This window comes from Hyla sarda, chromosome 11 (assembly GCF_029499605.1).
Source record: "Hyla sarda isolate aHylSar1 chromosome 11, aHylSar1.hap1, whole genome shotgun sequence".
Lineage (NCBI taxonomy): Eukaryota > Metazoa > Chordata > Amphibia > Anura > Hylidae > Hyla > Hyla sarda.
Genome location: NC_079199.1, coordinates 73,653,051 through 73,667,921, shown reverse-complemented (window position 1 = coordinate 73,667,921; position 14,871 = coordinate 73,653,051). Strand labels below are relative to the sequence as shown.

Below are 14,871 nucleotides of genomic sequence, written 5' to 3'. Positions count from 1 at the left end.
AAACTTCAACTGGCTCCGGAAAGTTAAACAGATTTGTAAATTCTATAAAAAAAAATCTTAATCCTTCCAATAGTTATTAGCTTCTGAAGTTGAGTTGCTGTTTTCTGTCTAACTGCTTTCTGATGACTCACGTCCCAGGAGCTGTGCAGCTCCTATGGGGATATTTTCCCATCATGCACAGCTCCCGGGATGTGACATCATCATTGAGCAGTTGGACAGAAAACTTCAGAAGCTAATAACTATTAGAAGGATTAAGATTTTTTAATAGAAGTAATAACAAATAACAAATCTGTTTAACTTTCCGGAGCCAGTTGATATATAAAAAAAGTTTTTGCCTGGAATAACCCTTTAAATAAAAGAGCCCTAGCAGACTGCTCTGCTAAAGCAGCATATAATCTTCTGGATTTCCTTTTACCATATCTGGCTGAGGAAACCAGGTGAGATATACACCCCATCCACCACTTTTCCATACACTTTACTACTTTATATGTGTGTGTGTGTGTGTGTATAAGAAAAAGTATGTGAACCCTTTGGAATTATATGGATTTCTGAACAAATTGGTCATAAAATGTTATGATATCCATCTAAGTCACAACAATAGTCAATCACAGTCTGCTTAAACTGATAACATACAAATAACTAAATGTTACCGTGTTTTTATTGAACACACCATGTAAACATTCACAGTGCATGTGGAAAAAGTATGTGAAGCCCCAGACTAATGACATCTCCAAGAGCTAATTGGAGTGAGGTGTCATACAACTGGAGTCCAATCAATGAGATGAGATTGGAGGTGTTGGTTACAGCTGCCCTGCCCTATAAAAAATAACACCCACTAGTTCTGGGTTTGCTCTTCACAAGAAGCATTGCCTGATGTGAATGATGCCTTGTACAAAAGAGCTCTCAAAAGACCTTCCATTAAGAATTGTTGAGTTGCATAAAGCTAGAAAGGGTTATAAAAAGGATCTCCAAAAGCCTTGCTGTTCATAAGTCCATAGTAAGACAAATCGTCTATGAATGGAGAAAGCTCAGCACTGCTTCTACTCTCATTAGGAGTGGCCGTCCTGTAAAGATGACTGCAAGAGCACAGCGCAGACTGCTCAATGAGGTGAAGAAGAATCCTAGTGTCTGCTAAAGACTTACAAATGTCTCTGGCATATGCTAACATCCCTGTTAGCGAATCTACGATACGTAAAACACTAAACAAGAATGGGTTTCATGAGAGGATACCACAGAGGAAGCCATTGCTGTCCCAAAAGAAAAACTGCTGCACGTTTACAGTTTGCACAAGATTACCTGGATGTTCCACAGCAGTACTGGCAAAATATTCTGTGGACAGATGAAACCAAAGTTGAGTTGTTTGGAAGAGACACACAACACTGTGTGGAGAAAAAAGAATCACAGCACACCAACATCAAAACCTCATCCCAACTGTGAAGTATTGTGGTGGGGCATCATGGTTTGGGGCCGCTTTGCTGCGTCAGGGCCTGGACGGATTGCTATCATCGAAGGAAAAATGACTCAAGACACTTTGCAGGAGAACTTGAATGGGCACTGTCAGATGCAAAAACTTGTGATATGTTGTAAAGCATGCAAAACCAATAGGTTTTGCAATTGCTTTAATTAGAAAATGTTCATACTGAAAAAGCCAGTCAAACAAGATGCTCTGCTAATAAAATGCTTGTCAATGATAGCGCTACCGGGAGCTTATGATTGCGCTGTGCGGGGAACATATATAACATGCGCTGCTGGGGGCATATGATAGACATATACATTCCCCCCCAAGCGATTCTATATATCTTTCCCCACCGCAGCTCTTCTATTTGAGAACCCCGCAGAGATCATGAATGGCTCTGCAGTAGGGATCAACCGATTATCGGTATGGCCGATATTATCGGCCGATAATCACGATTTTGGGCATTATCGGTATCGGCAATTATCTTGCCGATAAGCCGATAATGCCACACCCCCCGCACCGCCCCCACCGCACCGCGACCGCCACCCCCTCGACCCGCCGCACCGCACATCCGACCCACCGCACCGCGTCGCACCCCCCACCGTGATGCTAGGCGGTATACCGGTATGGATTTTTTCCCATACCGCTATACCGGTCGGGCCCCTCCCCCACCCTCCGAGTGAATAAAAAAATTAAACTTACCCGTAATGGGGGTGGTCCAGGCCATCCTTCCTTCATGTAGTGTCCGGGGACGTTCCGGGTGGAGGGTGGTCCGGTCCGGGCTGTCCTTCTTCTCCCACGGTCTTCTTCTCCACTCCGGGCAGGCTCCGGCCTAGTACGCTGCATAGACGCCGCTACGCCGTGACGTCAGGTGCGTCGCTGCGCACGGGCGTCACTGCGCAGCGACGTCTATGCAGCGTACTAGGCCGGAGCCTGCCCGGAGTGGAGAAGACCGTGGGAGAAGGACAGCCCGGACCGGACCACCCTCCACCCGGAACGCCCCCGGACACTACAGGAACGATGGATGGATGGCCCGGAGCACCCTGGCAGGTAAGGGAGAGAAGCGGGTGGTGGCGGCGGTGGCCTATGGCCCTGCAAAAGCCACTGCAGATCATTGATTTAAAGCACCCGCTTTAAATCAATGATCTGCAGCGGTGTCGCAGGGGGTTAAATAGCCGATAACTTATACCGGAATATCGGTATAAGTTATCGGCTATCGGCCCTAACCTGCACCGATTATCGGTATCGGCCCTAAAAAACCGATATCGGTCGATCCCTACTCTGCATTACCGGCCATTCAGGGATTCCGGCGGGGAATTTGAAAATGAAAGTAAAATACATTGTACATCGCTGGGGAGCGGACCATGCCGCCCGCTCCCCTTCTTAATAACTTTTGATCGGATCAACCCCTTTGCCCCTGTACTACTACCCCCAACATGGAACAGACCCTGTTCCATGATGGGGGTAGGATTTAGTCAGTTTTGAGTAATTTCCCGACAGCTCAGAGCTGTCGGGTTTTGGTGAAGAAAAATTCACAGGTTTTCCTGTGAGTTTTTCATCATACTCTGAGTGTTTTTTTTTTTCGGGAACACGCCCCTTTTTGTGATAACCATGCCCATTTTGACAGGTTTAAAAAAACACTCGTAGTGATGATATATTTTGTTGGGTTGTGCAACCAAATTTGTGTCACATGGGCTATGCGACACAAATTTGGTCGCACAACCCGACAAAAAGAGTCGGGTTGACATTAGTAAATGACAGCTATTGTCTGACTTTTCTTTCTGTAGGTAATTTTCGTCTGATCAGTTTTTGTTTTAAATTGTGTGGTTGTCTGAAGGCCAAGATGGGAAGTTCAGGGAAGATTTCTTTTAGCATCTCATCTTACGCAAAATTATTAAGGACCTGCAGCCGATATTGGCGGATTTCTTCAAGAGCCGGATTGTATGTTACTACCAGTGGTACGCGTGGTGATGGCAGTATCTCTCTGTATTGTAGCAGGTGTTCCCGTGGTGTTTGAAGGACGGAGTGTATTTTCCTATTGATTATCCTTGGTTTGTATCCTTTTTGTTTGAATTTCTCAGACAGTGTTTATAGGTGCATGTCCAAGGGTTGGAGCAGATGCAATGGTACCTTGTAGCCTGGCTGTATATGATGCGTGTGTGTGTGTGTGTGTTGGAAACTGGATTTATGTAGATAGCTGGATCGGTCTGTGGGTTTTCAGTACACAAACGTTTGTAGTGTGTTCCTGTTTATTGTCAAAGTAGTGTCCCAGGAAGTTCACACTTTCTGTAGAGAAGTCCATTTTTGAGTTTGATACATTGATGATATTTTAATCATTTGGACAGAAGGAAAAGAAGAAAACTCAGTTTCATTACCCCTTTAACACATTCAATCCATCTATCAAACTCAAAATGGACTTCCTGGCCCACATCACAGGTCCTTCAACCACAATTTTGCCATCACAGCTCAGCTCCACCTTACTCCACAAGCTCTGCATCTCCTGCTAAATGTGTTGGTCTGATTTAAAAGCCCTACCTCTCCTACAAACCTCACCTTTCTATTTTTGGCTCTTTATTGTGCATCACTACACTCCCTACTGCAAAGCTACGCTCCTTCTATTTTAGACCATTTTTAACCCTTTTTTGTGAGGATAGGGTATGAGTTTGGGATATTAGGACGGGATATGCCGACAACAGCATCTTTATATGTTGCTTTTTGTCTTTTACAAGGTTTAGGTAGACTAGGCAAAGCTGGGTACTCTACTAGTTTTTAATAGTGTGCCTCCTGTACGAAAACTAGTGTACATATAGGGGAAGATTTATTAAAACCTGTCCAGAGGAAAAGTTGCTGAGTTGCCCATGGCAACCAATCAGATAGCTTCTTCCATTTTGCAGAGGCCTTGTTAAAAATGAAAGAAGCAATCTGGTTGCTATGGGCAACTCAGCAACTTTTCCTCTGGATAGGTTTTGATAAATCTCCCCCATAAAGTGTACACAAGGTGCAGCCAACAACATTCCTAGAAACGCTCTTTTGCCTAATAATCAGCTATGTGAGCCTTAAAGGGGTACTCCACTTGAAAACATTTTTTTTTTTTTTTTTAAATCAACTGGTGCCAGAAAGTTATACAGATTTGTAAATAACTTCTATTTAAAAATCTTACTTTTACTTTTTAATGGAATAAAGGATCCTTTTGATTGTCCTCCGTGGCTCTGGGTAGCGCTGATTTAATCCTGTCTTCAGAACTTTCTCTGTGTGGTTCCACTTTGTACATTTCTTGCGCTTTGGCATTCAGGATACAGCTGCAACCTATGCAAGATTCTATCTTTTTAGCGATTCAGCATCTTGTGCCCACTCATTGCACAACCCATATCGGTGAGTGTGAATTATCCACCGTTTTTCTTTCTGTAGATCATTGGAGGTTCTACACTAGGGGAGGGCATTCTGTTTATTGTCTTTTATTTAAAAATCTTACATTTTCCAGTACTTATCAACTGCTGTATGCTCCAGAGTAAGTTCTTTTATTTTTTAATTTCCTTTCTGTCTGGCCACAGTTCTATCTGCTTTCCATGTCAGGATTTGCTATGGGGATTTTCTCCTACTCTGAACATTTCCTAAAATGGACAGAGGTGTCAACAGAAAGCACTGTGGTCAGACAGAAAGGAAATTAAAAAAGAAAAGAACTTCCTCTTTCGTATACAGCAACTGATAAGTACTGGAAGGGTTAAGATTTTTAAATAAGTGTTTTACAAATATTTAACTTTTTGGCACCAGTTGATAAAAAAAAAAAGTTTTCCAGCAGAGTACCACTTTAAGAAGAGTACTGTAAAACTTTAAGTAAACCTTAATGATTAGCAGACCCTGTTTATCATAGCCATGGGTGCTGCACTTGTTTAAAAAAATTAGCAATATCTCATATAGATACTTTTGTATGTATTCCTAGTCTATGGAATGTGTAAGTTCACAGTTGTTTCCCTGTAACCCCTATGCCCAAAAATGCCTCTTAGGGATTGAATTTATTTATTTATTTTATTTTTTTATGTCATAAAATAAGCACATGAAAATTTGCATACAGTCGTATCTAAAGATAGTTCTACTCTTAGAATCCCAGTGGCTTAATCTTTTTATGGTACTAATGTCTCCAATCCTTTTTTTCCAGTATGGCTCCACCAAACAAGAATAGGTTTAAGCCTGTATGACGTGGCAGGTCAAGGCTACCTGAGAGAGTCGGTATGTTGCGGTCTCTTTATTATTTTAAACTTTCATAGATCTGTACAGCTTTGGAATGTACAGTGAAACTTCTTTAAGGTGACCACACAGAATTACAGGGTTAGTCTTCCAAAGGAATGCTTAATGAATTATGGGACTAAAAATCTGCCACAGGAAATCTGGTCTGGGTAAGGGGATGTGAGGTCTACTTAAAGAAGTTTCACTGTACTTTAATGGAATGTGTTCATCAATAATGTATTGTTTTGAATCAAGTTCTTATGTTGAAAAATTTTTTCTTTTGTGATTTTCATTTTTTGTTTTTCTATTTACCCATTTTAGTGTGTGTGTGTGTGTGTGTGTGTGTGTGTGCGCGCGCGCGCATAATTCAAATAATCCTGAAATTTTTGGAACAAGATTAGAGGAATTGGAAGAGTACCTGTATGATGCCTAAGTAAGGCCTTCATAGGGACCCCACAAGTGCTCCAGCCAAAGCAGCACCTGCATTCGAGAGATCCAGGTTGATCCACCACGCTGCATAAACTAGTTGGGAGGCAAGAAAATAATAGTTATACATATCAGGAGCGGCAAACGCGCCATGTCGTTAAGGTGCCTGGAGCTCTATCAAGTCTAGGATGTTTGCCTTGCCAGTAGAAGTATCTCAGAATGCTACATAACTGTTTAAAGAACCGCTTGGGAGAAAGGAGGAGAGGCAGATGAAAAAGGTACAGAAACTTGGGGAGGCATATCATTTTTAAATATATTAATTCTTCACGCCAACGAGAGGGGAAGTGAAGTCCAGGAGTTCAGTCTCTCCTCAGTACTAACCAAGAGCTGCTCAAGATTAAGGGGAATAAACTGAGACAAAGAGGCCATGACCTCCACCCCAATGTATCTAAAAAGATGCATCGCCTGCAGCCCAGCTGGGATAGAGAAAGGGACAATCGCCCCCTCAGACAATGGCATCAGAGAGGACTTGGCTTAATTAACCCACAGGCCCGAAAGAGAGCCAAACAGGTCAAGGAGAGAAGGGAAGCCTCAGCGTCTGCCAAATATACCAAAGTGTTGTCCGCATAAAGGAAAACGTTCTCAACTATAGACCCTCTAGGAATTCCACATATATTAAGGGCCACCCGAATCGCTGCTGCGAGGGGTTCAACTGCAAGCGCAAAAAGGAAGGGAGGCAGAAGGCAACCCTGCCTCGTCCCCCAACCCAAGGGAAAGGGGTCCAACTCATCTAGGTTAGTGCGGAAACGTGCTCTAGGGCTATTGTACAAAAGTCAAACCCACGAGCAAAACCGCGGGCAAAATTACACAGCATCTAACGCTCCCCTGATATAGTGCCATTCCAGTCAAATGCCTTGTAAACATCTAGACTGATCACAACCCCCGAAGAGAGATCCTCCCCTGTCGCAGTGATATTCAGCTGAAGGTGCTTAAAGGAGTAGTCCAGTGGTGATTTAGTGGTGAGCAACTTATCCCCTATCCTAAGGATAGGGGATAAGTTGCAGATCGCGGGGGGTCCGACCGTTGGGGCCCCCAGAGATCTCCTGTATGGAGCCCCGACAGCCGGCGGGAAGGGGGCGTGTCGACCTCCGCACGAGGCGGCAGCCGACACGCCCCCTCAATACAACTCTATGGCAGAGCCGAAGCGCTGCCTTCGGCAATCTCCGGCTCTGCCATTGAGATGTATTGAGGGGGCGTGTCGGCCGCCGCTTCGTGCGGGGGTCGACACCCGCTATCTCGGCGGAGAGCCGGGGCCCCGTACAGAGAGATCGCAGGGGGCCCCAGCGGTCGGACCCCCCGCGATCTCAAACTTATCCCCTATCCTTAGGATAGGGGATAAGTTTTTCACCACTGGACTACCCCTTTAACATTGACATCAGTTGCTCTGCCCGGCCTAAACCCAGTCTGGTCAGGATGAATGATAGAGGCAATAACACCGTTAAGACGGGTAGCAAAAATTTTAGCTGTAAACTTAATATCCACATTAAGGAGTGAAATAGGTCTGTAAGAATCTTGGAATTTCGGATCCTTGCCGGACTTGGGGAGCACAACAATCAACGCCTCCCTCATAGAGTCTGGAAGAGAGCCCATGTCAGCAGCTGCCGGAAACAATTTCAATAGAAGAGGGACCAACCTCTCCTCATTCATCCTGTACCAGTCCCCAACTAACTCATCTGGCCCCAGAGTCTTCCCAGGAGGGGGGGGAATATCTCGGATCGCCTGTGTCACCTCCTCAGCTGTAAAAGGGGCATCTAACGCGGTAGCCTGAGCATGACTGAGAGAGGGGATGGGTAAACCACCCAGGAAAGAAAGGAGCTCATCTTGGCAAGAGGGAGACCGGGAGGAGTACAGGGAACAATAAAAGTCCCAAAACACTTTTTTATTAATACCTAGAGGATCCATCACCAAGGACCCAGCAACATCGAGTATACAGGGAACTGATGCTGCCGGTCGGCTCGCCCTCGCCAAGTAAGCCAAGAGTTTCCCATTTTTGTCACCAAACTCAATTTTAAATTGCACTCTATCCCGCTGGACAATCAGAAGAGATCTCTGCGCCTTGGCCCAAGCCTGCTCATTATCCGGCGAGGGGTCCCTGACAAAAGCCGCCTGCAACTCAGTCTGCAGAGCTCTCTCCCGAGCCAACAGGATCTCCCTTTGACCAGCACCTCCCGCAATAAAAGCCCCCCACTCAGTAGCTTTATATTCTTCCCACTGGACCAGGGTGTTAGGGTGAGTGGCATTATGTGCCCAAAAATTACTGAGACACCCCTCCCCAAAGCGTCACAGCCTTTGACTGCAACCAGCTGGGATGCATACGCCAGAAACGAGACACAGAACAAGGACCCAAATTAAACGTAAGGACTATTGCAGAGGGGTCTGAGATCCCTCTACTGTTGTATACAATGTCTCTTACTGACAGAATATCTGCCAAGGCCAGGTCAATCCTAGAGGACGACTTGTGAGCCACAAAGTAGAAGGAGAAAGCTGACTCAGTTGGGTACTTCCACCTCCAGAGGTCAGTGAGGCCCAGCACCACTCTCTATGTAGAAAACGCAGAATATTCGGGATCAGCAGCGGTGGTGTGATCTACCAAAAGATCAGGAGCCACATTGAAATTGCCTATAAAAAGTATAGGGTCAGATGGGAAAGACATCAGCTTATCAGTAATCACCTCCAGGACAGAGACCTGAAATGGGGGAGGAACATGAACAGACACCAGATTGAATCTCAGATTTAACAGTACAGTGTACAATCGCCAACCTCCCAAACTGGTGGCAGGCAGCTTGAGAAACTGCAAGAGGAAGCGACTTTGAGACAAAGACCCCACTTGCGAAGTTAGAATAAGAGGCATTGTACCCCCTTGCTATCCAAGCCCGCTTAAGAGACAGAACCTTCGGCCCGGTGATATAAGTGTCTTGTAGACTAAGTGTGGGTAATGCCTCTTCACAAAATCAAGGCAGAGCGCCCTTTTTAAATTTAAGAGTTCAGGCCATGGACATTCCAGCTCACAACTTTCAAAGTCCCCATATTTGCCAACGAAAGAAGAATAAGGCAGGAGCAACTACTAAACATGCACAAGCAAAATAGAGGGGAGCACCAGAGATGGCCACATCACAGACAGCCAACATACAGACAGGGCACGCACAAAAAAACACAGAAAAACAGCAAAAAGCCAACAACAATATCATTCCCATTAACTCCCTGTCTAACACTAAAGGGAACAGAGTAAAAACCTGGACCCTAAACACTTACAATAGCAGAGCGTCAGAAAAAACGCTAGTCTCAAAGCAGTAAAGTACACACACAATATCCCATCCCTCCCGCCACCTAGCCTGAAGTAAGGCGAATAAGGCCGAACTAACTAGGGGAACCCAGTTTGGAGGACCTTAACAGAAAGCCGGAACCTAGGGGGGCCCTAAATTGGGAACAACCTACCTCCTTATCCTAAATACCAAACATAAGCGGGTGATAACAGCTGCTGACAGTCCACCTCAGTCCAGTGGGAAGGCAGGTGGGGCCGCATCCACCCACTGCTAGGCCTCAGCAGAGGATGTAAAGAATTTTGTGGAGGCGCCATCCACCACCCTCAGGCGAGCAGGATACAGCATGGAGTAACGATATCCCTTGGTACGTAGCTTCGAGCGGACCTTGGTGAACGGAGTCCTATTGCTTACGGAGCTCCACAGAAAATTCTGGTTAGAAAGAAACTCTATCATTGTAGAGGACCTTTCCCTTTTTATTCTCACTGCTCACAGGACAGCATCACAGTCTTTGAAGTAAAGCAATTTAGCCAGGAAAGGACACGGTGGACCACCTGGTGCTCCCACTCAACAGTAAATTAGGGGGAGAATATGTCAGCAGGAAGGATCTCCCGCAACCGAGATTCAAGAAACCCCACAGGATCAGTCCCTTATGCCTTTTCTGGAAGGCCCACCACACGGTTATTATTTATCCGGAGGCGATTCTCAAGATCATCCACTCTCTCCATCACCCCTTTAACTTGGCGCTGCAGGGTAGCCACTTGCTGCAGTACAGGGTGCAAGGTATCTTCCACCATGGACACTCTACGCTCCACTTCCACCGTGCACTCCTGCAGCTTTTGTGTCTCATGACAAAGAATAAAAAAAAATCCTGTCTCCACTTTGGACACCATCATGAACTCCCAGGTGGTGAAAGCCGCCAAGAATTTAGAGAACTTATGATCTATGGTAACAGCATCATATAGAGAATGATCAGGCTAGCATGGCTGTGCCGGATTCAAGGAGCCCTCAAACAGTAACAAAGGTGGATCAGGCAAATCCTCCTGCAAGCGCTGACACTTTAGTTGCAAGCGGGGTCTGAGCACAAACTTCACGTTGAGAGGGACCACAGGGACCTCCATCATCAGAGGAGTCATCTTCATCAGAAGTTTGGCGAGAGGCTTCAGCATGCAGTTTGGACTTATGTTTCCCGCGGCGGCCTCTCATAGCTTCCCACTGGTAGAATGGTATCACACAGGCAGAGGAAAGCACCAGGCACTGTGTCCAGACGGCAAGGAGCACCACAGATCAAGAAAGCTGCAGGCAGAGGAGCAGGGTACAATTCCCAGCAAACCCACAACCACTGCACAGGAGGGCCAACACCACAGTCCACTAGAGTACTCACAGAGAGGCAGAGCAAATGAACCCAGCAACAGCGCCAGAGGGGTCAGGACTCGGGGGGGGGGGGGGCCCTTTAAGGTACAGCAAGTCTCCCGCACAGCAGCAGAGTCCAGAAATCGGGAGCATACACCACAGCTGGATCAAGGTCTCCTTCGGGAGCTCCTGAAGAGCAGGCCACTAGTCCCTCCCCTTCAGTCCTCCACCAGCCATGGGGCTCGCTGTGGCAACCAGGGAGTGGCGCAGACTATCCCCACGAAGGCCGAAGATGGCGCCAGAGTTCATAAAACTTTGGAGGATTCCGACCCCAGGGCAGCCAGGGACAGCACTGGATCCTCTCTTACGGCACCAGAAGAGACCGCCAGGACCTCCGCCACTATCCAGGCAGCAGCAGCAGGCTCCCTCCCGTGCCGCCATTCTGCCGGAGCCGACCTCCAAAGCCACCAGGCTGAACTTCCAGGCCACACCGGAGCGTCCAGCCAGATGCCGCAGGAGATCCCCCAGGCACCGGGACACTCAGCGGGGGCAAGTTCGTCCTGACGGGGTAAGAAATAGCAGGGTATTTTGCCGAGCTAGTGGGAGCTTGCGTTAGGTGCAACCACTCAGACCAGCATGCAAGCCCCCAATACACATAATTCTAAATATTCCCCATAATAATGCACAAAAAAAGAAATAACACGTGTCCATAAACAGACCAGAATTGTAAAATATCCAATGGAAGTGAACAAAATGGCTACCTAACCGCATTAGAGTATGTTTACATCTGCGTTGGAAGCTCCATCACAAAACCTGTTTAAATAACCCGATCAATAAATGCATCATGCAGAATTGTTTTTTCCCAGTAAAATGACAACTACATAAAGTGGGGGACCCTTGGTGTCCCCAAATGGAGCAGAAGTGAACTTTTCCTTAGTAATTAAATAAAATGATCGCAAAACATCTAGTTTTCATGTAATAATGTCGGACTGCAATGTAAGTTTAAGAAACATTGTTTAACACTTTAATGCTTTTATGTACATTATAGGTTATTAGACTACTGTTTATGAAAAGCAGGAAAACATATATATTGACAATGGCAGTGGTTAATATAGGAGATTTTGGGGGAGCTTTATCAAAGCTATCTATGTCCTGCATCAATATGGACCAAACTACAGAGCGTTAGGTTGGTCTATTGTGCACCTAATTTATCAAATCTCATGGCTCTTAAAAAATTCTGCGCACAGACTTCGGGTTCTATGCTTTAGACTGTATTTAAACCTGCTCCAGCATGCTCTGGCATTTCAGCGTACTTTCAGCCGAAGCGACTTGTCGCCGAAAAGTCAATTTGATTGATAAATTCAGCACCAATGCATTTTTCCCTCTAAAATAGACTAGAAGGCATCATGTTCTAAAAATCCTCTGAAGCAAAATTCGCAAAAGTCGCACATATTTAGACTGCGGCTTTCTGTGCGACAACTTTTGACAGGAAAAACAGTTTAAATCCTTTGATAAATCTCCCCCTTTTTGAAAGTAACTGATTACTTTTTATTGTTCTTATATGCAGGACTTGGAGAATTATATCCTTGAGCTTATTCCTACCCTGCCTCAACTGGACGGTTTAGAGAAATCCTTTTATTCTTTCTATGTCTGCACTGCTGTCAGGAAATTCTTCTTTTTCCTTGATCCTCTAAGGACAGGTAATTTAAAAACTGATCATACCATTAAGGTTTTTTTAAAAAAAAAAAAGGTTTTCCCACAAACCTAAAAGATGGCTTTCATGTAAATGATCCAAAAGCACTAAAGAGCCAGGATGGCTGACTGATGCAATTTGTGTAACTACCATTGAAATTAAAGCTGCATAACCTGGGTGGCCTCGTGACCTACCGTATTTTTCGACGTCTTATACGGCGAATACACCCCTATCGCGGCGGTCCGTCAACGGCCGGGATCCGCGGCTAATACAGGACATCACCGATCGTGGTGATGCCCTGTATTAACCATTCAGACGCGGCGATCAAAGCTGACCGCCGCGTCTGAGGGGAAAGTGACACTAACCCGGCTGTTCAGTGGGGCCGTTCGGGACCGCCGCGATTTCACTGCATGTAAGGAAAGTGGACATTCCAAATTTTATATATTGATTCACATAAACAATATGTCTACTTTATGTTTGCATCATAAAGTTGACATGTTTTTACTACTTTTTTTTTTTTTTAAAGACATTAGAGGGCTTCAAAATAGAGCAGCAATTTTCCAAATTTTCTCAAAACTGTCTAAATCTGAATTTTTCAGAGACCAGTTAAGTTTTGAAGTGAATTTGCAGGTCTTTATGTTAGAAATCTCCCATAAATGACCCCATTATGAAAACTGCACCCATCAAAGTAGTCAGTGACATTCAGAAAGTTAAACTCTTTCAGTGTTTGACAGGAATAGCTGCAAAGTGGAGGTGAAAATTCTAAATCTTTTTTTTTTTTTTTTTTTTTTTTTTTTTTTTTTTTATACACGAACACTCTTACACAATGTTTTTACACTAACATTTCAGTGTTAAAAGGAGAAAAAGCACCACAAAATTTGTAGCCCAATTTTTCCCGAGTATGGAAATACCTAATATGTGGACGTAAAGTGCTCTGCTGGCGAACTATAGGGCTTAGAAGGGAAGGAGCGACAATGGGCTTTTGGAAAGAGAATTTTGTTAGCATGGTTTTTGGGGGCATGTCACATTTAGGAAGCCCCCATGGTGCCAGAACAGCAAAAAAAAAAAAAACACATGGCACATCATTTGCGAAACTACACCCCTCAAGGAACGTAACATGGGGTACAGTAACCCTTAACTTCCCACAGGTGTTTGACAAACTTTCGTTAAAGTAGGACGTGAAAATGAAAAATTTGATTTTTTTACACTAAAATGCTTGTTACCCCAAATTTTTCATTTTCACAAGGGGTAATAGGCGAAAAATCCCCCCCAAATTTGTAGCCCCATTTACCTCGAGTAAGGAAATATGTTGGCAAAAAAGTGCTCTGCGGGTGCACTACAGGGCTCAGAAGAGAAGGAGCAAAATGTTGGCTTTTGGAGAGAGAATTTGGCTGAAATGGTTTTTGGGGTGCATTTCGCATTTAGGAAGTCCCTATGATGCCAGAACAGCAAAAAAAACTAAAAACACATGGCATGCTATTTGGGAAACTACACCCCTCAAGGAATGTAACAAGGGGTACAGTAACCCTGAACTCCCCAACAGTTATTCCAAGATATTTTTAACAGTGGGCTGTGAATATTAAAAAAATGTATTTCTTATTTTTACAGCCTACGGTTTCAAAAATGTTGGAATCCCCTTTGGGGTCTAAATTCTCACTGTACCCCTTATGTTCCATGAGGGGTGTCCTTTCCAAAATGAGGTCACTTGTGGGGGTTTCCACTGTCCTGGCACAATGGGGGCCGTGCAAAAACGACATGCCTCCATTCCAGCTAAATCCACTTTTTAAAAAGCCCAATGGCGCTCCTTTCCTTCTGAGACCTGTAGTGTTTTTTTTTTTTTTTGGGGGGGGGAGATGTCAGAAATGCTAAAACTATTAGCCAACCCCGTGCAAATCACCAATTTAGGCCTAAAATGTACATAGTGTGCTCTCACTCATGAGCCATGTTGTGCACCCGCAGAGCACTTTACGTACACACATGGGGTATTTCTGTACTCGGGAGAAAATGTGTTACAAATTTGGGGGGGTCATTTTTTCTTCTTTACCTCTTGTGAATGTTAAAAGTATGGGGCTAAAGGAGCGTGTTAGTGTACACTTACATGCTGTTATATACCCCCAACTTTTCTTTTTCACAAAATGTAAAATCTTTTCAGAATAATATTTCCTTGAAAGAACATTTCTTAAAAGATTGTTTTGGGCTTTTCCCGGTGTAATTATAAATGTATGATTAGTTTGGATAATTGTTACAGCCAGTGAGGGAGATTTAGCAAAACCTGTGTAGAGGAAAAGATGACCAGCTGTCCATAGGAACCAATCAGATGTCTTCTTTCATTTTTGAGAGGCCCTTTTAAAATTAAAGAAATAATCTGATTGGTTGCTATGGGCAACTGGTCAACTTTT

At 44.7% G+C, this 14,871-nt stretch overlaps 1 protein-coding gene across 1 annotated transcript in view; it reads left to right on the top strand.

Moving 5' to 3' along the window:
- PPP2R3C (protein phosphatase 2 regulatory subunit B''gamma) overlaps positions 1–14,871 on the top strand; it is an 82,118-nt gene that overhangs the window by 37,080 nt on the left and 30,167 nt on the right. Inside the window, exons 7-8 of the mRNA XM_056546296.1 lie at positions 5,613–5,683; positions 12,347–12,479. Of these exons, the coding sequence (XP_056402271.1) occupies positions 5,613–5,683; positions 12,347–12,479 (204 nt within the window). The remainder of the gene's footprint in view (positions 1–5,612; positions 5,684–12,346; positions 12,480–14,871) is intronic.